This window comes from Hevea brasiliensis, chromosome 16 (assembly GCF_030052815.1).
Source record: "Hevea brasiliensis isolate MT/VB/25A 57/8 chromosome 16, ASM3005281v1, whole genome shotgun sequence".
Lineage (NCBI taxonomy): Eukaryota > Viridiplantae > Streptophyta > Magnoliopsida > Malpighiales > Euphorbiaceae > Hevea > Hevea brasiliensis.
Window position 1 is genome coordinate 52,590,874 of NC_079508.1, and position 20,626 is coordinate 52,611,499.

At 34.0% G+C, this 20,626-nt stretch overlaps 3 protein-coding genes across 9 annotated transcripts; 2 read left to right on the top strand and 1 right to left on the bottom strand.

The window, feature by feature from the left end:
- The first annotated feature begins 114 nt into the window (after positions 1-114).
- Positions 115-6,725, top strand: LOC110648959 (2,3-bisphosphoglycerate-dependent phosphoglycerate mutase 1). Of its 3 annotated transcripts, none has more exons than XM_058137412.1 (9): positions 115-269; positions 2,516-2,793; positions 3,030-3,253; positions 3,570-3,688; positions 3,776-3,932; positions 4,076-4,177; positions 4,284-4,403; positions 6,234-6,293; positions 6,397-6,725. In XM_058137412.1, exons 2-8 carry the CDS (start codon positions 2,517-2,519, stop codon positions 6,276-6,278), a joined length of 1,044 nt encoding a protein of 347 aa, XP_057993395.1. In that variant the 5' UTR covers positions 115-269; position 2,516; the 3' UTR covers positions 6,279-6,293; positions 6,397-6,725. The 3 variants fall into 3 exon arrangements, with proteins under 3 accessions (XP_057993395.1, XP_021659027.2, XP_021659028.2); XM_021803335.2 differs by lacking the exon at positions 115-269 and adding an exon at positions 1,588-1,951; XM_021803336.2 differs by lacking the exon at positions 115-269 and adding an exon at positions 2,233-2,396.
- On the bottom strand, positions 6,646-14,622 carry LOC110648958 (uncharacterized). 5 transcript variants are annotated; one of them, XM_021803333.2, is made up of 7 exons: positions 14,413-14,622; positions 12,637-12,721; positions 12,302-12,478; positions 11,671-11,769; positions 8,991-9,233; positions 7,892-8,358; positions 6,646-7,196 (listed from the first exon to the last, which is right to left on the bottom strand). In XM_021803333.2, the coding sequence occupies exons 2-6, from the start codon at positions 12,709-12,711 to the stop codon at positions 7,903-7,905; spliced, it is 1,050 nt and encodes a 349-aa protein (XP_021659025.2). In that variant the 5' UTR covers positions 12,712-12,721; positions 14,413-14,622; the 3' UTR covers positions 6,646-7,196; positions 7,892-7,902. The 5 variants fall into 5 exon arrangements, with proteins under 5 accessions (XP_021659025.2, XP_021659026.2, XP_021659024.2 ...); XM_021803334.2 differs by having other exon boundaries at positions 6,646-7,205; XM_021803332.2 differs by lacking the exon at positions 6,646-7,196 and adding an exon at positions 7,291-7,475.
- Positions 14,623-15,485: 863 nt separating this feature from the next.
- On the top strand, positions 15,486-19,092 carry LOC110648961 (uncharacterized). The gene is made up of 4 exons (XM_058138712.1): positions 15,486-15,851; positions 16,035-16,630; positions 17,395-17,481; positions 18,730-19,092. Exons 1-4 carry the CDS (start codon positions 15,585-15,587, stop codon positions 18,998-19,000), a joined length of 1,221 nt encoding a protein of 406 aa, XP_057994695.1. The 5' UTR covers positions 15,486-15,584; the 3' UTR covers positions 19,001-19,092.
- Positions 19,093-20,626: the final 1,534 nt, after the last annotated feature.

A 20,626-nucleotide genomic window follows, 5' to 3' on the forward strand; every position in this document is an offset into this window, starting at 1 on the left:
TCAAAGGTCAAATAAGGTCGAATGAGTTGATTTGACTTTGAGAAGTTCTGTCATATTTAAGAAGTTTTATGTTATTTCAAACGTCTTAAAAAATAAATGAGATTATAATCATTTGGTAGCATTTTATAATGGTAATTAACCGGAATTGGACAAGAAAGAAGAGCAAGTGTCTAAGACGGTGGCGCAGAGAAATCCTGCAACTCCAAGTCCACATCAGTGGATTGGTCGTCCTCAGCTAATGGTCACGGGGAGAATCAGGAGAACAATGGGTGAGTATATTCTAAAACTGGGCTTTGAGAATTTTCCTTCAATTCTTTTTTTTTTTTTAATATCTTGATTGAAAAGCATTAGAGCATCCAATTTGCATGCGAGAAGCACGTGTTAATAGCAAATATGTTAGACACCAAACTCCACAAAAAGGGGCGTTAGAGTTAGGTGGTGTTAATAGACTTTGAAGAGCTGCTTTTGATTTTAATTTCTCTCAGGGTTTCATGAAGGGTGGTTGGGTTGGAGGATGGAAACTTTAGTTATGCTCAGAAGACAGCAAAATAAATTCATAAAAGAAAGGGTTGTTGACTTTTTTTTTTTTTTTTTTTTTCGATCAAGAAATAAATAATACATACGGATTAAAGATGAGACTAGACTATTGTTAAAATCAGAGTAATTTTTTTTAACATTTCAATGTTTATAAATTTGAAAAAAAGTTAAGTAACGCATAACTGACTATTTATATCATTTATATTTTTATATATTTTTTTTATTGTACATGATTTGATTCAAATTAAGCGTGAGATACATATAATTTTCTTTCTCCTTTCACCTTTTAGGACATAATAAAATTAATTAGATTACTCTGAATAACTCTGTAAAAAAAAATTTAAATTTTAAAAAATATATAAAATCTGTAAATAAAAAAAAATATATATTTAATTAATAATTTTTATAAATAAATTTAAATAATAAATATTAATATATAAAACTAAATTTTATATATTTTTTTATCAATAATAGATAGAATACATACTTAATATTTAAGAATATGATATTTTACTAAGACCCTTTATTTTATATAAAAATTATGTACATACTCTTCACATTCAATGTGAGATCCTGAAGGATCAGTTTTTGACACGCTTAACTAACTTGTGAACCTTAATCGGAGTCACGCTGAGACACTTAACTCACATTTTATTTTCAAAACAGTTTTCTCTTTTTTTGTAATGGTGGTATACATGCCTAATGCTCATCTTATATAAATATTATACACATACCTTTTATATATGATGTGAAATCTCAAAGTACAAACTAAATTCTATTTAAACCCAACATTACTACTAATTATCGAACTCAAATTCATTTTAAATTTAATAATGCATTACCTAATTCATGGAGTAGAATAATTTATATTTGGATCATGGTCAAAAAAGGAAGCTGGAAATGAGTTGAAGTTCGTTAATGTGAGTTGGAGAAAGTAGCTATTTTTTTTTTCTAAATTATTAATAAAGAATTTTCAGTTCCAACACAAAATCTTCAAATTTTATCAGATAAAAACAAACAAAAAGCAAATCTTTTTCAAAGTTCAAAACAAATAAAAAAAAAAAAGCTCGCAGAAAGATCCCATATAAACTAAAAAGCGCCTACCAGTTTCCGTCTGTTTGCCAACTGGAGAAACAACGGAACTTGTCATCGCATTGTTCCCACAGAGCATCATCGCAGCATCTACAAGACAACCACCATCGATTTCTTCTATATTCATGATTCTCACTTACGCATCTGACTAACTTAATTTCCCTCTGTTTTCTGTCCTTTTGAATTGAAAATGGACGTTTAGCTTACTACCTTCTTCCACTTCCCATCATCTTCTTCGTCACCTTTTCTCGAAATAAACTCTCCCCATTTCTTTTGACTCTCTTCTGTTCTTCGTTAACATCGTTTGCGTCTATATAATCAGGTGAGATTCTCCTACCCATTTTCTCTATTATCTGAAGTTTGCTTCTTTCTTGCTTTTCTTTATTCTTTGCTATTTCTAATTTCTGGGTTGCTGTCAGGTCTGTTTCTTTAATCTTTGTTTTCGCTTATCATGTTTTTCACACATTCGTAACTGGCTTTTATTTATGTTACATGTGAGATTTTAATACGACTTGGGCCTTGGATTCGCCACTTTTGACTACTCTGTTTGTAATAATAGAAGACATCTTCAAATACAGATCTATATTTATTGAATGGTGTTGATTTAATTTTCCATAAAAGCTTTTAGCAAGAAGCATGATTATGAGCTTGTTTGAATGGCCTCACCTTAAGTTCGTTCTTCGCACCTTTCTTTGCCTTCTTTGACCGTGAGAAAGGAATATGCTATATTCTGTTTTCTAATGCTTTCTGCTCTAGCGTAGATTTTCGTACGTGATGCCTTTCTCTTTTCACCTCTCTCAAGTATTGCTGCTTGTCAAACGGAAGAAACCCATTTGTATATTTGTGTTTCCTTGCATCATTATTCGTTTTTTTCTTGAATTTTCAGAATGGCCAGTGCTGTGTTTCACCAAACAATAGGGAATCTTCTATCCCAACAGCATCTTCACAACTCTGGGTTTCATCAAGAGTTTGGGAATGTTTCGGTGAACTTGATTTCAAAAGGTTTCAAGGTTTATACCGGATTGTCAATCTCAAGAAAGGGAGGTTATAGCTCTGGTAAGAGGAATTTTAGTGTTGTTCAAGGCTCAGCTTCTCAAACTTCAGTGGTTGATCCACTGTCAACCCCCTCAAATGACAGCAAAAATGGATTTCAAAAGAAATCAAGTAAGTCAGTTTCATTCTACTCAACGTTTCACATCCAATTATTCAAAGTACATATTTATAGCTATTATCATACCAGTTCTGAAAAGGCCTTTTCTATATGGATTTGGTGACATAAATCCTAATATGCCAATTTGCAGTAGTTGATTGCATAATCATATTAGTCCCTTTGATTTATCTCCTGATGAGCTGAAGACTAAACATAGCCCTCTATATCACTGTATCCTATTCTACTTCAGGCGAGGCAGCTCTGATACTCATTAGGCATGGTGAATCGTTATGGAATGAAAAGAACCTGTTCACGGGTTGTGTCGATGTGCCCTTAACAAAGAAAGGTGTGGAAGAGGCAATTGAAGCTGGCAAGAGAATCAGTAATATACCTGTCGACATGATATATACATCATCCCTGATTCGTGCACAGATGACTGCCATGCTTGCCATGACTCAGCACCGTCGTAGAAAGGTAATGTGGGAAATGTCTCATTAGGAAAACTAAAGGTTCAGACGTTATGTATATAGGCTCAGATCTTAGAAGCTAATAATGTCTCGATAGACATATACTAGCCATTTGCTGCCTTCTTTAATTGAAAGGAGCCTACATTACTAGTTATCAGTACAATATTTAGTTAAGCTAGCACATTTGAAAACTCATTCAGACAACATTACAGCAATGCACATAACATCTTGAACTTCATCCAAAAGTTGAGTTTTTGATGCCACTGAAAAGGTTTTCTTCAATTTCTCCTTTATTTGCTAACATATAAATGAACTGGTGACAGGTGCCAATCATTATGCACAATGAAAGTGAACAGGCAAGGGCATGGAGTCAAATTTTTAGTGAAGACACAATGAGGCAATCCATTCCAGTTATAACAGCTTGGCAATTAAATGAAAGAATGTAATCATATAGCTTTTACTCTTAACCTTTTACTTGTAATCCTTACTATATTTTATTGCATGACTTATAAATTGGTCTTCTTTGTAGGTATGGGGAATTACAAGGTCTGAATAAGCAAGAAACGGCAGATAGATTTGGCAAGGAAAAAGTTCATGAGTGGCGGCGAAGTTATGACATACCTCCACCTAATGGAGAGAGTTTAGAAATGTGTGCTGAAAGGGCTGTTGCTTATTTTAAAGATCAGGTATGCATGATTGTGCTTTTTCTTACCTATTTCTCTTATGGTTTGTTTGCCCTCAATTTAGTGTTTCACAATTGTTGGTTTTAAACATTCAAGTGATTATAAATCACTCACTAGTATCTGACTGCAGAAATGTTGCATTGCAGATTGAACCCCAGCTTTGTTCTGGGAAGCATGTAATGATTGCTGCCCATGGGAATTCATTGAGGTCCATAATTATGTATCTTGACAAATTAACTTCCCAGGAGGTGATCAGCTATTATGATATTGCAATGTTATCATCTCTATGGCTGTCTCTTCTTTTGCTTTATTACATATGAATTTAATTTTCAATTTTTTTTATCATTCTGACAGGTTATAAGTTTAGAACTATCAACTGGAATACCTATGCTTTACATATTCAAAGAGGGGAGGTTCATTAGAAAGGGAAGCCCTGCAGGACCAACTGAGGCTGGGGTCTATGCATATACTAGGGTATGTAATTTCCGATTATTTGCTGTTCTCTCTTCTCTAGAATTGCTGATTTTCAATGTCTGAAGTTTATATTTGCATACTTGTCAGCATGATATGGATGATTCAGTTCATCAATTTTACAAATGCCTCAGGATCCATTTAGTAGTTGAGAATGAAGTCTTGACTTCTCCCTGCCTCCTTCTATCGTTTTTCTGCCACCCTTCCTATTCGAGTTGTGACATTAATCTCTCTCTCTCTCTCTCTCTCTCTCTCTCTCTCTCTCTCTCTCTCTCACACACACACACACTTTGGTCTTCGTGGTGAAAAGAATGATACTGGTGATAATATCATGTTCTTATTATATGCATGACTCAGTATTAATGAACAATTTGTAATTATTATCAGAGTGTTGCCATTTTTTGCACTTTCATGACTAAATTTAGAGAGTAATTGATAACCCCCATACTTATTTTTCAAATTCTTTGAACAATAACTTGACCACATATAGGCTTGTTAGTACTTAATAGTAAATGCTCTGGCTTGAATGGTTGAAATGAAATTACTCCTGGAAATAAACAAATGGGTAACAGAATATATATGAACCATATGGTACAGACTAGATAACAGATGTGCTTGTCCTGATGATGGGAAGTCAAATTTTGTAAACTGATGCTTTTTGAAAGCGTTCACTTTCAGTGATGTAATCACACGGTTTTCTGAGTACATATTTCCTTCAAATAAGTCTTATATTGGCACTGAAATCAAAATATGCTAGAATAAGGAGGTACTCAACTCAATATGTTAGTAACTGATACTTCTGAGTTGCCATATAGCTCTTCAATAAAATTCTGCTATTTAATAAAGCAATAAACTGAAACATATACTTTGTGGAAAATTATTTTGTTTCATACCACCCACACCACGCCCCAAAAAAAAAAAAAAAAAAAAAAAAACTCTTGCCAACTGTAGCTTGGTTGGGGTTCAGTGTTATTGTCTGGAACGATGCTGTGTTGGAGGAAAAGCATTTGTAGGACTGGCACCAATCAGCTGGGACTAGAATCTAATAAGTTGAGTTATGTTACTATGCTGTAACCTAGGAAGCATGGATACAATGCAAGAATGAATAAATGACACCATATTAATGCTTCTGTATGATAATCTTTAAATAGCTGGGACACAATATATTGGATACGCTAATAAATAATATATGTTGGGATCATCTAACATTTTGCTGATTATTTTTGGCATTCACTCAGAACAACTTGATCACAGACAAATTCATGACTTGGTCGTAATTTCACTTACAATACCTTTCTATGCTTGATTTTGAACAATATTCATTCATTTACTCACCAAACGTGCATATTATTGGTTGTTCTGAGAACTATTGGATATGTGTCTGATTCCAATTGCTTTAGAAGGTTGGCTAGATCTTAGAAGTATCACGCAAAACTCAGGATAGTATTAGCATCCAAAATTAGAATGATATGAATAACGAAGTTTCTTAGTCAAACAATTAAGTTCCTTTTGTCTGTACTAGTTCTAAGCCAACTGTTCAATGCCTGGAAAAATCCCTGAGGGGGCTGTCTCCAGCCCATCCCCCAACAAGCATGCATCAGCCTGTTTTCACTGCAAGAACAACTTTCACTGTCCATTGGCAGCCAATGTTTTTCAGATTGTCTGCTACCGTAGTACAGTGGCTGTGAGGTTGTGGATTTTACATTCAAGAGAAAATAAATGGAAGCACCGACTCATTGTTGCTATGAATTTTCTTTATCCTTTTTTTTCCCTTGTTTTATCTCCTGAAAGTGTCTAAGAACAACACTAAATGCCGTCCCTTTGTTGCTGCAGAGATTAGCTCAATACAGACAGAAGTTGGATGAGATGCTGCATTAATATGTCCAAGAATCGGTAAGCTTAATTGTCTGTTTTTGATTACAACTTCAACCTGAGTTACCGATATTCACCTATTGCTTTCAAAAACTTGAATAATTTTGAATATTTACTTCTTAAGGGGGCTACCTACCATTGCATGAAAATCTTCTTGTTGGTTTCATAAATCTACACAAGAAAATGGAGGAAAGATAGTTATGTGATATCTATGGCTATTGCTCTCGACCATTGGGAGCTGATTGCTACAGCATTCGTCAATCAAGTCTTTATCGAGTCCTTGCCCATGTTCCGTTCATGGTATATGTATGTGCCTGGAAGTTCCTTGATGTTCAAAACTTGAAATTGATGGACAGAAATAAATAAGAGCATCTTCAGTATAAGATGTAGACCATTTTAACTATTACAAATTTGATAGAGTGATATGACGAGCAGCTTTCTCATTTTTGTTCATTGTTATATGTTTGATCACTATACAAGTCTGTAGGGTAATCCATCAGATGAACCAGTTAACATTATGTAATCTCAGGAGTTGTCCATTGGACTCAAAGTATGAAACAAGTGAACCAAGTTTAGAGGGCTGCAATAGGTGTAATTCAAATTGGAAGGGCCCCAAAATTTCATGGACACCATAATATGAGCCCTGAAACCTTTTTCACGTTCTGTGTTGTTCTGTTGTTGTGGCTGTGGCTGTGGCTTTGGTGTCTTGTCTGCATAACCTCAGAACCAGGCAATAAAATATTGTTTTCATACAACTATTCGTCTTGAGACGGAGTTAGCAGTACAATCTCTTCAAGTCAAAAATCACTCACAAGTCAGAAGAATTGACCAGTCCTTTCTTCTTTTCTTCTATCAGAAGAAGAAGAGTACATCTTTTGATCATTGAGAGTTTGCTTGAGCTGTCGTTTCGCATGCCAACACAATCTGTAGTTTCTTGCACAATATGTATGTGTATATATATATGTATGTATATATATATATATATATATATATATATATATATATATATATATATATATTTGAAAAAAAGAGAAAATTTCAATAAACCTCGAGACGTGAAGTTTCATTACAACAATTAAGCAAACGCTCCTAAAATCGCCTGATCTCAAGAAAAATCTGTTAGCTCTAGATTATGGCCCGTCATTCTCAGAACTCCATATTTAGTTAAGCACAGGATTTATCGAAGCTCAAACAAGAAGTTCACTGCAAAAAGTGTCAAAGAACTTATGAGCATGAATAGGACCGTTTAGCATTGAGTTCTAAGAGCCAAAAAAGTAATTTTCAGGAAAAGTATATTTTCAATATTGTTGAAAAAAGAAAATTAGAAAATTATTTTATTATTTTAATGTTATTAAAATATTTTAAATTTTATTTTAAATTAATTTTTAATACTCTCTAACTAATATGTTTGAGGAAGTATGTTTTTTAATAGCAACTCCAATAGCAATTCCAAATGGACTCATAATATGTGTTTTGAGTGCTTTTTCATAAACTCAACAAGGAAAAATCATTTGTAGAATTTCCATAATGTTATTAATACTAAATTGACAGAAACTCACGAGGTTTAAGTCTTCTAATTAGTCAGCGGGGCTAACATCAACACTATTATGTCATCATACCTTAACCAGAGTCAGACATGTGCTCGATCATTATGGGTTTTGACTTCACCGGGATGTACATTTTCTGACCCTTTTCTGCCACTGTCAGTTGCTGAAGTATTGTCCTCAAGGGAGAGGATTTCTGAATCTATCCCATTAACATCTAAACAGTCTGTTTCATCATTTTCAGAAGCATCAGAATGTGAGTCCACGCTAACATCCAAGGAAGCAGCAGATTTCAGGGCTGGTTGTGGCACTGCCGAGGGATGACTATCTCTCGTCCAAAATGAAGGCATCCTTTTGTCATCCTCCTTCATCCTCTCAGCGTATTTACTGACATCAAATCCTGAATTGTCTTTGCCCCCAAATGTGGACTCAAGTTGGTCCATATCAAATAGATCTTCCATTACTTTCATGGTGTTAGCTTCATCAGAGTAAACAAACTTGACTTTATTGTAAGTTTTAGGCTCTAGAAATGCTTTTGCCATCTGCAATAAAATACAGTATCCTGGAATCACAAACCGACACTAAAATAGCATGAAAACTATGAAAAAGAAAGACAGGCCGAAAATAAACTAACACCAGGACCCACTATTTGCAATAGACAAATTTCAATGCACAGAACAAACTGGAGTGTTTTCCCCTGAACAATGCTCAGTACACACCAAAGAGACTACTGTGCCATTCAGCTATACAATTCACATTTACTAAAACTGAACAATCTTGCAATAATGTTTACCAGGTTCAAAAGGTTATGGAAACTGGGAATGAGAAGACAGTAACAAAGATTTTACACGTTGAAGAAAGCCTCCAAGCATCATAGTGACCAACAAAAGAAAAAGGATATAAAATGTTAGGAATCTTGTTTGAAACACAAATGCTTCTAATCTAATATCCACCAAGTCTTCGGACCAAAAATCTCTGGCATGGCTACAGCAGAATTTCAATTTTAGGTTGTATTGCCACCTCATTAATTTGAAAATATCTTACCTGGAACATTCTACAATCAAGTATTTTATATTTGCAAAAGGTGCCGTAAAATTTCCATGGTTCTGATTCTCCGATAAAAATTTAAAGCATCGTTGAAAAGTGTGATAGAAACAAGATAATCATTCGTTACCGTCCAAAATGGCTCAAAGAACTTGGGTGGGTTGTACAGTACTGCCAGACCCAGCCGTTCTGGATAATGATCTTGTAAAACATGGGCTGTTTCCTTCGTCACTTTCAGTGAAATATGTGACAGATTGAAACCATGGAAATCGATCAGCCACACCATCTGCTCCTGATCAGGTGATAAATTTAAAATGGCATTCTCCATGCAATACACCAGGTACCTAATTTGTCCTTTTGTGGACTTTGTGTTCTGCAATCAAAATGAATTTGAGTTGTGAATTGAAAGCTAAGCAACATAAGAGGCTGTAGGTTTCTTTTGATTTTGGCACCTAAGAGGTGACTCCATTAGATTGTATAAAATCCCAGGCAATAAAAACATAGTAGTTTTACCCATGTTAATATTCTCACAAAGGATCACAATGACACTAACATGCTTATTTATCCATATTAACTTTGAAAAAAAAAATTCAGACCAGGGTTTTAAATAATGGAATCAGAATTGTTCTTGGTGTCATGAGATAGGACCAAATCGGCTGTTGATAATATGAATTTTTTTCAAACAAGTAAACCAAGAATTAAATTAAATACACAATATATTCAGACAATAACCACATAAAGGAACATTTTTATTGAATAATAAAACATGTCTTACTTGAAAGAGTTGGTGGTCACTAGAGGTGAGCAACCGAAAAGCGAACTAAATCGATTTAATTTAGTATTTGATTTGATTTTTTGGTTATTTGGTTCAATTTTGGTTATCATTTTAAAAAAATCGATTTTTCATTTTGTTTAATTCAATAAAAAACCAAACTTCCCCTTCCCTACTCTCATTTTCTTTTTCTCTTCTGTCTCACACATTTCTCCTTTCCTCTCAATTCTACCATTCACATAATCTCAATCCTCATGTCTTCGTTTACTTGCTTTTGCCTTCATTCTCTGGTTCTCCCTGCTCTTGTTTTGCCAATGACTCTTCCTTTCTCTTCTCTGGTCTCTTATTCTCAAATTTCTATTCTTAACAAGTTGCAGCTTCACTCCTCGCAGGTCGCTCCTTCTCCAAAATTGGCCTCTTTTCCCATTTCCCATTGAATGCACTCTCCTCTCAGTGCATCAACTCACAGTAGCCACAGAAGTAGAGTAGTCCTCTCAGTGCGTCGACCCAGAATTTGCACTTAGATTTTCAACTGTAATTTTTAAGTATTTATGTGATTAAGTCTAAATAATATAAGAAAAATGAGTTACAGATTTGTTGTGAGCATTAATTTGTTTAATGAAATTGTTTGGGAAGCCACAGTAGTCACAGCCTTGGGAGATTTGGGATACAATTGGGTTTTATTTGCTGGGATTTTCAGTTTGTTGGATTTGAAATTCTGAATTTATCTATTATTGCATGTTAGCAATTTTTTTTTCTTAAATTTTCTATAGGGTCAAATTTGGGATACAAGTTGTGACCATTAATTTGTTTAATGAAATTGTTTGCAATTTGAGTTTTGATTTTGTACTGTAATTTTTGGATGAGATTGTGGTTGAACGTTTATTTGTGAAATTCTTCTGCCTGCAATTTTGAAGGCCTGTTTTGCTGTCCTGTTGAGGGATAGGAAGTAGCAAAACCAATGAACCAAACCACATTGAAAATTTCCAGTTTGATTCGATTTCCCCTTTACCTTGGCTTGGTTTCCATAATTTTAGCTTTCAAATTTCCAATTAGCTAAATTTGGTTCGGGACCAAACCGACCTGACTGACTCCCTAGGATCACCATCAAAAGGTTAACATTTGAGATCTTGCTTTATTGAAATAAATTTGAAAAAAAAAAACCTATTTTTTTCAAAAAAGAAGAAACCAAGTGTTGTAGATTCAAGCAAATTACTCAAAAAGCACAATGATCTTGTAGTTGTAGATGTAAAAAATTTTTAGTTTTATAAAAACTTTAAAATCAAAGAAAAGCACATAAGATGATAGAAAGTTACCTTATTTTGGCTAAATTTACTGCAATCCTATCACTTGAAAATTTGAGGTCATTATCTCTACAATTTTTGGTATGAAAGAAGCTGTTGAAGATTAGGGAAACAAGCAAACTTAGAGAAAACTGGAGAGTGTTGGAAGAGTGCTCAGCTAGCTCAGAAAAGTGTAGTGGCTGTTGCACTTTATGCATCACAGGGTGCAACAGCTGTTATAGGTGATATGAATTAGATTGTTTTGCTATTTCTTTGCCTAGAAATGTTGAGATGGAATGTTGGGAATTTGCAGTCTGTCCTTCCATTCTTCCAGTTGTAGATGGCTAGATGCTGACTTATTTTACAGGTGTTCAATTATATTTCCTTTTCCTCTCCAAAAAAAAAAAAAAAAAAAAAAAAAAAAGAAGAATCCAAATTCAAAAATTCACATTCGAAATTCAATGACAAAAAATTCTTGTGTTAAGAGCAGAATCCTATGATTATTTAACCACAAAAAGTTAAATAATTCTGACATCAAGACCAGCTAAATAAATTCATTTGCTCTATATCAGAAACATGCATTGGACATTTAAAATTCTCTCTCTCTCTCTCTCTCTCTCTCTCTCTGATCCTTTTATTAGCTATGGATAAAGAGAATTATTGATATGAAACAAATTTTCTAAAAGACTTCAAGTGATAACAAACTTAAAATTACAAAAAAAGCAGAAAGGACAGCAGAAAGTGTCAGAGGAAACCTGGCAACTGGGTCTCATGACAAGAACTGTTCTCCCATGCTTGTCAATGTAATTTGTTCTGTAGATTTTCCCAGTCTCTGCTTCACGAGCAACTTCTTCCTACATTCCAAAAAATAAAATAAAATAAAAAATAGTGAAGTAGTTTAAAAAATTGCATGACAAGTAATATTAGAAGACCGGAAATTTTTTTATCAGGGCCAAAAAACCAGACAGGTTAACAGTTTTCAGTCAACCTACTAACCAAACAGTAGAACATGTTAGTAAATTAATCAAGAGAACCTTCCAAAGCTGTAATAATTTCCACCCTCACTTTTGAGTATATAAAAATTTCAAGCACTTTTATTTATGTGTTAACCCCCTAAAAGTAAGACTCTTTCAAGTTAAAATTCTTTAGCAACTATATGCAAACAAACCTTTAGTGTTCTTTCAAACCTCAATGAAGACCATTTCTGAGTGCAACATAGAACATAAAAAACAAAACCAAATATCAAAGAAGATTGTGAAGCCTCATTTTATTGCTATAGTAACCTTCAAATAAGTAAAAAATTGTTCTAAGCAGACCATGGAAGTTAAAACAGCTTTTAAGCATAAAAAATAGAGATAATGAGAATGCAGAAACATGGTAACATACCCATCGAATCTCTTCTGGTTTATATTCTGCTCTCCATTTTAAGGTTTCTTTCAGCATTTTTGTTGCTTTCTTCACGCTATAGTTTCGTGCCCTTAGATGTCTTGAGATTGATGCATCAGAACAATAAATGGACAACTTTTCTGGCAATGGCCCAACCAACCTTCTCACCTCATTAATCTGCAAACAGCCAAAAACCAAAGTTCCATGAGCTCAAAAGCTTTTATGTTCCCAGAATCAGTACCATTTGCCGCCGTAATTTATTTACAAATTATAACAAAGCCACAAAGAGAAATTAAGACAAACCAGAGAGGTATATAAATATTAGTTAGTTATACCTTTGCCTGCTGCTCTTCAGTTGTCAAAGACTTCTCAAAGCCATTTGAAGGAGACTTCTTTAGACCCTCACTCATTGCAAGTTCCCTGAAAGTCCATGGTTGAAGACATCAGAAACCCGGTGTAATATATGTTTCCATCTCAGTATCCTATGATGTGAGTGTGTGTGTGTCTATCTGCTTCTTTTTTTAAGAAAAAAAAAAAGTTGATAGTAAACAGAAATGCAAACATGGGTAGCAAAAAATTAACCATTATTATTGTCAAGGAATAATCTACAAGAAAATCATATCTTGATCTCCTAGCTTATTTCTAGATGGGTTACAAGCACAAAGTCAAAAGGACCACCACAAATAAGGTTATAACTGAAATTTGGCATGCAAATGGGGTGAATGACTTTAATGTAAAAAGCTTAGCAAAGCAATATGCATCAAATAACTCATAACTCTTTCTGCACTTGAAATGATGAGTAAGTAAATACATTGCCATCTCTTCAAGGAAAAGTTGAAATTAAGCCATATGCTTCTTACTGCTGGAAAAACATTTACCTACTACTTGGAGCAAAAAAGTCCCCAAAATTTTATGCAACTCATTTGCAATTCCATACTCCATGTGTAACCTAGAAAAATTCATCTGCAACCTCATGATCACTTAAAATTCATATTCATTAAGCTTAAATACCCTTCATTGTTTAATTATAACAATCTCTCTCTCTATCAAAATGAATTCAGGGCATTTTAAGATAAAGGGGATATTGGTATCAATTATTCATTTGTTCCAAGCATAGTCTTTAGGTGAATTCAATTTACTCTAGGTATTAATAAATAGGGTACCTGAAAATGAAAATTCGATTGGAAATGCATTCCACAGAACTCTCTCTCTCTCTCTCTCTCTCTCTCTCTCTCTCATAATGAATTCAGGGTATTTTAGGATAAAAGGGATGTTGGTATCAATTATTCATTTGTTCCAAGCAGAGTCTTTAGCTGAATTCAATGTACCCTAGGTATTAAAATATGGCATACCTGAAAATGAAAATTCAATTGGAAATGCATTCCACAGAATTTTTGCATATTATATGAATTCTTTGTTCATTTGCTTTCTAACCGTGTCAGGCAGTTACTTTAGTTGCTATGAAGAAGTAATTGGAAAATAAAACTATATTCAAATAAAACATTAGCCAATGCAGTAATAGCACAGCGGCAGTAATGACATGAAAGGTTAAGTCTGATAGTTAGCCAAAAATATTGGGGGAAAGATCTCCACAATTCCACTGTCATCATTCATTTCCATGACACTGGAAGAACAAAAGTGATATGTTTACATACGCTGCTTGATCAATCAAGTGACTATAAAAATACAGTTCCATAAAGACATTATTAAAATAAAAAGAATGGTATTGTTGTTCAATACAAGCATTTTTTTTTTTTTCTACCATTTCTCTCGGATGTTTTAGGTTCATTTTCTGTTAGAACAAAACCCACTTTGAATGAAATTATAATATTTTCAGCAAATCAAAATATAAAAGGAATTAAACAAAGACATAATTGACCCACAAAAGCATTCAAATCAAAAGGCAATCTAATCCAAACCACTAGTATTTCATGAATGATAGCCACAAGCCAATTCACTAATCTAAGCCGATGGCATTTATTAAAATCCTGATAAAAGTATGGAGTTAAAATATAAAAGAAATCATAAAAACCAATGACAAAAGATAACCCGAAATCTGTGACTCATGAATTACAGGATCCACGGAAAGAGTGGTAAAATGATGAACTAACCTGACTGATTCAACAATTGGAATGGAGCCTGAAATAGAGATGAGGTCAAACGAGAAAAGGGTAAGCTTAGAAATAGAGAATGTGAAATAGGACCCAACTATTTTGATCAAACACCATTAGTTGTTGATCCACACGCATGGGTAAATCGGTATAAGAATCCGGGAAAATGAGTAAGGTAATGGCTTGGCCTTCAGGCAATAAGTTAAAAAATATATCGATAATTTTATGGTTACGACTTTAGGACGCATCTGGAGATGCGATGCTCCTTCTCTCACCTGATTTTTTTTGGATAGTGGCGAAGAAGTCGTAAATGACCCTCCAATTGGAAGAAAAACAATGCGGTGTCTCATTGGGGTAGTTTTGACTTTAACCCTTCGTTTAAATAGAGGGAAATAAAGAGAATAAAAAAGAAAAAGAAGTAAATGAAGAAAGAAATGAAAAAAAAAAAAAATTATTCTTTAAGTAGATAATGTTTAATTTGATTTATAAGATAGGGAAAACTACTTGTAAGTGAAAGTTATAAGTAGATTTAATTTGGTTTATAAATTAAAAATTTTATTTAAAATAAATAAAAAAATCTTATTTTATTTATAATTTATTTAGTTATTTTAAAATTATTATTTAATAAAATAAAAAATTATATTATCTTAATAATTTTTAAAAATATCAATATATTCTATATTAACAATTATAATACTTAATTATATATATTTTTATAATTTTAATAAAGTAAATGCCTTTTAATTAAACACTTTAACTATTTAAGTTGTTTGTAAGTAATTTTATTAAATAATTATTTATTTATTATTAATTTAATTTATAAATTAAAAAATGTATTTTAAATAAAAAAGTTAAAAGTAACTCTCTAAATAAAAAAAATTATATAATATCACATTAATTCTATATCAATATTTAATATAAAATAATAAATAAATAATATTTAGATAAATATACAAATGTAATTATATATATATTTTTTTAAAATATAAGATAATTATAAAATTGTGAAACCTATATATATTTATTTCTTATATTTACTTATTAAATTTATACATATTTAAATATTTGTTTATTATGGATCCCTGGGTAAGGAAATGACAGAGTCAACAATCGACGGCAATGGCTGCTAACATAAACACTACATTCCTTCTGCCGTGTCCGTCGCAACAATTATGGACCTTTCCACATGGAATTGGAAGCTACTGTTGCCTCTACTCCTCTTCGGCATTCTCTTCCCTTACGAAGACTGGGTATCAACTCCATCCTGCACCATCGTGCCGACAACGGCGTACCCTAATCAAGAGTACGTCGTCGATAAAGAGGACAACACGGAGGAGGATTTGAAAGTCATGATGGTCGCTAATTTGTTGCTCTATGGTTCCGAAGCTGGCATTTTTAATCAATATTTTAGAGATTATTACCTGTCCAAGTTTTTCATGGTACTTGCTTCTTTTCTTTTCTATGGTTAATGTTTGATTAATTGATCAATTAAGGAATCACAGTTAATTTGTGACGCATTGAACGTATTGAACTAGTAAATTGATTGATTTATTTGTATTTTTCTTGTTTTTCTAATTTCATGGAACTAACCATCTGTAAATTGCTGCTGCTACTTGTCACAGAAGTCTTTTCATACATTGAAGCCTGATATGCTGCTAGTATTGGGTGATGTTTCGGCTAAAGGATTTGAGTTGACAAAAACTAAATGGGTATCTGTGCTACATCATTTTCATCGAATCATAGGACCCTTTCTTGAGCTCCCGTTCCATGTTGTTCTTGGTGATAGGGATGTTGGGGAATGTAGTAAGCTTGATGTAAGATCTGTTCAATGGCTAGCTAGGAGTTTTCCAGGTTTAGACTCAGCTGGTTGCGGTGCATTTGAAATTAGTAATGTTAGCTTTGTCTCACTTAATGCTGTTGCATTGCTTTGTGGCAATAATAAGTTACGGTTTAACGTTGAAGGGGCAATAGAATCGGAAAGCATAGATCTCCAAATGGAAACTGAAAACATATCAAAAGTGATGGATGATTCTGAAAAGTTCAGTGAACTGTCTGATAACTTTAGGTGGAGAGAGAACGCAAAGTCATCTGGATCTGGCCCTGTCCTCTTACTTCATTTTCCGTTGCACCAGACAGCAAATGGCAGCTGTAGGGAGGGCAGCATTTTTGAGAAAGTTCCTAGCTTTTTTCAACGTGGCTCAAATGCACTGCGCAGCAGGTGTGTGCATTTTGTGCCTCTGTGTTGCATTTTATTCTTTACGATGTTTTACAGCAATATCCATAGCAAGTTTTCACTTTACTAACAAGATGTTAGGATTGTTATACATGTACTAGTATAAATACAGAATTGAATTGTAGTTTTGGGTTGTGGACTGACTACAACCAGTAGAAGAACAGAAGAAAAGAGGAAGAAATAGAAGAAATTTGAGGAGGAGGAGGAGAAGAAGAAGAAGGGAAGAGACAGAGAGATCGAGGGAGGGATAGAGAGAGAGAGAGAGAGAGAGAGAGAGAGAGAGAGAGAATTTAGGGAGAATGATAGAATTCTTGTATTATTTGATTGATAATGCAAAACTACAATTCAATTCTCTATGTATACTAGTACATGTATGACAATCCTAACAGAAGATGGCTTGTTTATTTGTTGTTGACTGCAGTTGGACAGGAGCTAACAGTGTGTTATTAAACCCTCTATGTGACAGTTGAATGCCAAAATCCAAGTTATGAAACTTGGTGTGGAATGCCCCTTTATTATAAACATCCTTTTTTCAAACAAGCTATTTAGGATGTGAAGATAGTCTTTCATCAAAGGATTGGATGAAATTAGGTTGTATTTTGCAATTTAATTAATATAGTGTTGATCTTTCTGATAATGGGAATTTATAGTGTCTTCATGTACCTTTTATTTTGTCTTCTAAATTTGCTGAATATCATTTAGATTACTGGACGTTCTATTTTGTAAAATTTCCTCTTTCTTTCCTTCAGGGAATTTACTGATAGTGGACCCCATAATTTATTGCATACAATCCCACCAAATGCTTCTGAATATATTTTTCAAGCACTCAAGCCAAGGTAATTTCACATTGAATCATCTAGTCATTTTCTTGCTTTGTTTTCTTTTATATTTGTGTATGTGCACTGATTTTTTTTTTTTTTTTTAATATTGATTGTGCATATATGGAAATAGCCTCTATGCAAAAGGTTGTATACATCAACCCTCTCGAAAGCCACAAATGTGGGATATTTCGTGCCACAAATGTGGGATATTTCGTGCATTGGGTTAACCTTTATTGATTGTGTATATGTTACCCTACGAGTATTTGTTAGGACTTAGGAATCCTCTTTTGCATGATAGATAAACGCCAAGTTGTGCATATGTTACCCTAGGAGCATGATAGAGTTAGGAACAAGTGAATGTAAAATCAGATAGTGAAGTTGAAGAACTGAAACTGCATTGCAATGTCAATGGCAAAATAGCTGTTTACAATGAGTGTCTCTCAATTTTCAAATATCTGTCTTCCTCTCTCATTCTTATTTCATAACAAAGAAAATAACAACATACAAAAGATCTAGGAGACTACCTCCGAATGTCAATGGCAAAATAGCTGTTTATAATGAGTCTCTCTCAATTTTCAAATATATCTCTTCCTCTCTCATTCTTATTTCATACAAAGAAAATAACAACATACAAAAGATCTAGGATACTACTCCCACACTAGCAAAGCTAGTCTCTGCTGATAGCCGTTTTCAAAATAAGAAATTCCCTACCTCTAGTCATTGGATATCTCTTGTTTATAACTTTCTTTCTGTTACTTCTTCCCATGTGACTCAGCCTTTGCCTTTATTGCTAACAGGATCCCATTCTGATCACATTCCTCTAGCTGTACATTTTGGCATTTTCAGCTGCTTTCTCTTCATGTTCTGGAGTCTTCTTGATATTTCTCCTGTAGTATGCTCTTAATGGTTTTGGACTATGGGTTCCAATTCCTCGGCCTTTAGCTAAGATGCTATCAGACCATGTGTTAGGACTTAGAAATCTTCTTTTGCATGACAACTAAATGGCATGATTTATATGTGGTAGAGAATAAGTGGTTGATACTTGATACTACGTTCCACATACTTATCGTAGGTTTAAAAGATGCATGAAGTGATACTTATATTGTTGATGAATTGGTGCCTTATGATTTCTCAATGCCACTGGTCCCAAACTTGTTATCTTTCCATTCTCATTTATTTGCTTCATATCTGTTCTTTAGTATTTTCTATTTTTCCTGCTTTTCCTGTATGGTGATTGACTGTGGGCTCTGCCACTATTTGCAGGATTATTTTCAGCGCACACACCGATGAATTTTGCGATCACACTCACTCAGATGGGACTCGTGAGGTGACTGTTCCTGCAATGACATGGAGAGTGAGGGATAACCCTGGTTTTGTTATTGCCACTTTTCATAGTGACAGAAGACCTGTAAGTGTCAGCTACTGCTCCCTTGCTAGAGAGTCTCATGTGTTAATGGTGCATATGTCTTTTCTGATTCTATTGCTGACAATATGGCTAGTGGCAAATACACCTCTGCTTAGAAGTTTAAGATGATGAAGGGGGACTAGCTGTCCTGTATTATTTGTTGTACATTATTCAATTTATGAATTTTGTGTCAGTTACAATGATAAAGCATTTTTCTTTTTTTTACCATACAATGAGTGAAAGAGCTTATAACCATAGGGACTAATTTAAAAACCTAGTAGTTGTTGAGGAAGATAGAAAAGGGACTTCAATCCCTCGAATGAAGGTTTTGTTTACCTCTTTTCAGCAGAGCTTATTGGCCCACCTGCACCCAATATATATAAATATATGCTAATAAAAATGTTTTATCTAGTCGGTTAAATATGTTACTGAACATTGACCTCCTCCATGTTTTCTTTAAAGAGCAAAGTTTTAATCTCAAACCAAAATATGAAGCTGAAGTAGATCCAGCTGTGTTGTAACCGCGGTGATACCTATAGTTTTTACACAACTCAACAATGCTTGGTGTAAAAAATATTGCAAGGTGGACCTTTATAGTTACCGGGAGAGTCTGTGGCTCATCACAATAGTGGCCTATAACAGTAAGAGACCTGGTTTTTGATTTCTTAAGTGGGAGGAGTTTGACAGAGTTCTTTAGGAGGACATTGCCCTCTCTAGCAGCTACTGGATCCTGATGCTCTTTTGAGCAGACTTGGTCTGGACCAATTTTTCCATAAGGTAGTTTCAATATATTGCCATTTGCCTAACCTCATCCTGACAGAAAAGACGTTGCCAAGGGCTCTGTCTATTTTTGATTCGGTCAATTTTTTTTTCTGTTTTATTGCTGCTTTGGTGTGGCTCACCTGCAGTCCACATCCATTCCTGCAGATTTGTTATGTTAAAAAAATTAGAACTAAAAACTTAATAAAATTCCCTGGACATTCCAGAAATTCGCAAGTCAGCATATTAATTTTGTATTAATAACTGTGTAATTTTAGATTTAGACCAGAGTAGGTCTAGCCATACCAGCTTTCAGGACGTGCGATAGCATCCTCCGGTTATTTAGCATATCCTTGCTCATCATGCAATAGGGCAACTGCATCAGTCTGAACAATATACGTGCAACTAATATAGCATGATATTAATTGCAAAACCATCAGAATTCCCTTGAAATTTGCCATACCATTACTCCTGGAAACCCCAGTTTCCTCCGGCTGTCTTAGACAAGATATTTTAATCCGCACCATTTGGGACTTCATTAAGATTATAAGCACACATTATCCCACCGGCTTTCCCTTCTTCTATGCGACTATGAAATGGAGGTTGGAATTTATTTGCCAAATCCTGCAACGTAACCGAAGGCAGAAAATAAAGTACCATATTTAAGGGTTACGAAGAACGTTGCATCAGAAAACTAATCAAATCAGAAGAGGAAAACAATATAATTTTAGACAAATTACAAATGGAAAAATGTAAGCTTAAAAATTGGAGTTACATCGTTTTATTAATGCTACATATATGTAACAATCCTGAACAGAATGTCAACAGTAAAAAAAAGGAAAAACAGAACGTCAACAGTGAACCCTCTTGAATCCCATATGACAAAAACCCAACTTACGTGAAAATCCTCCAACCCAGTAACTTATATCATGCTAATAACTAATCAAATGTCCTGGAATGAAAATTTTGGGAGTATGAAAAAAAAATAATAATAAA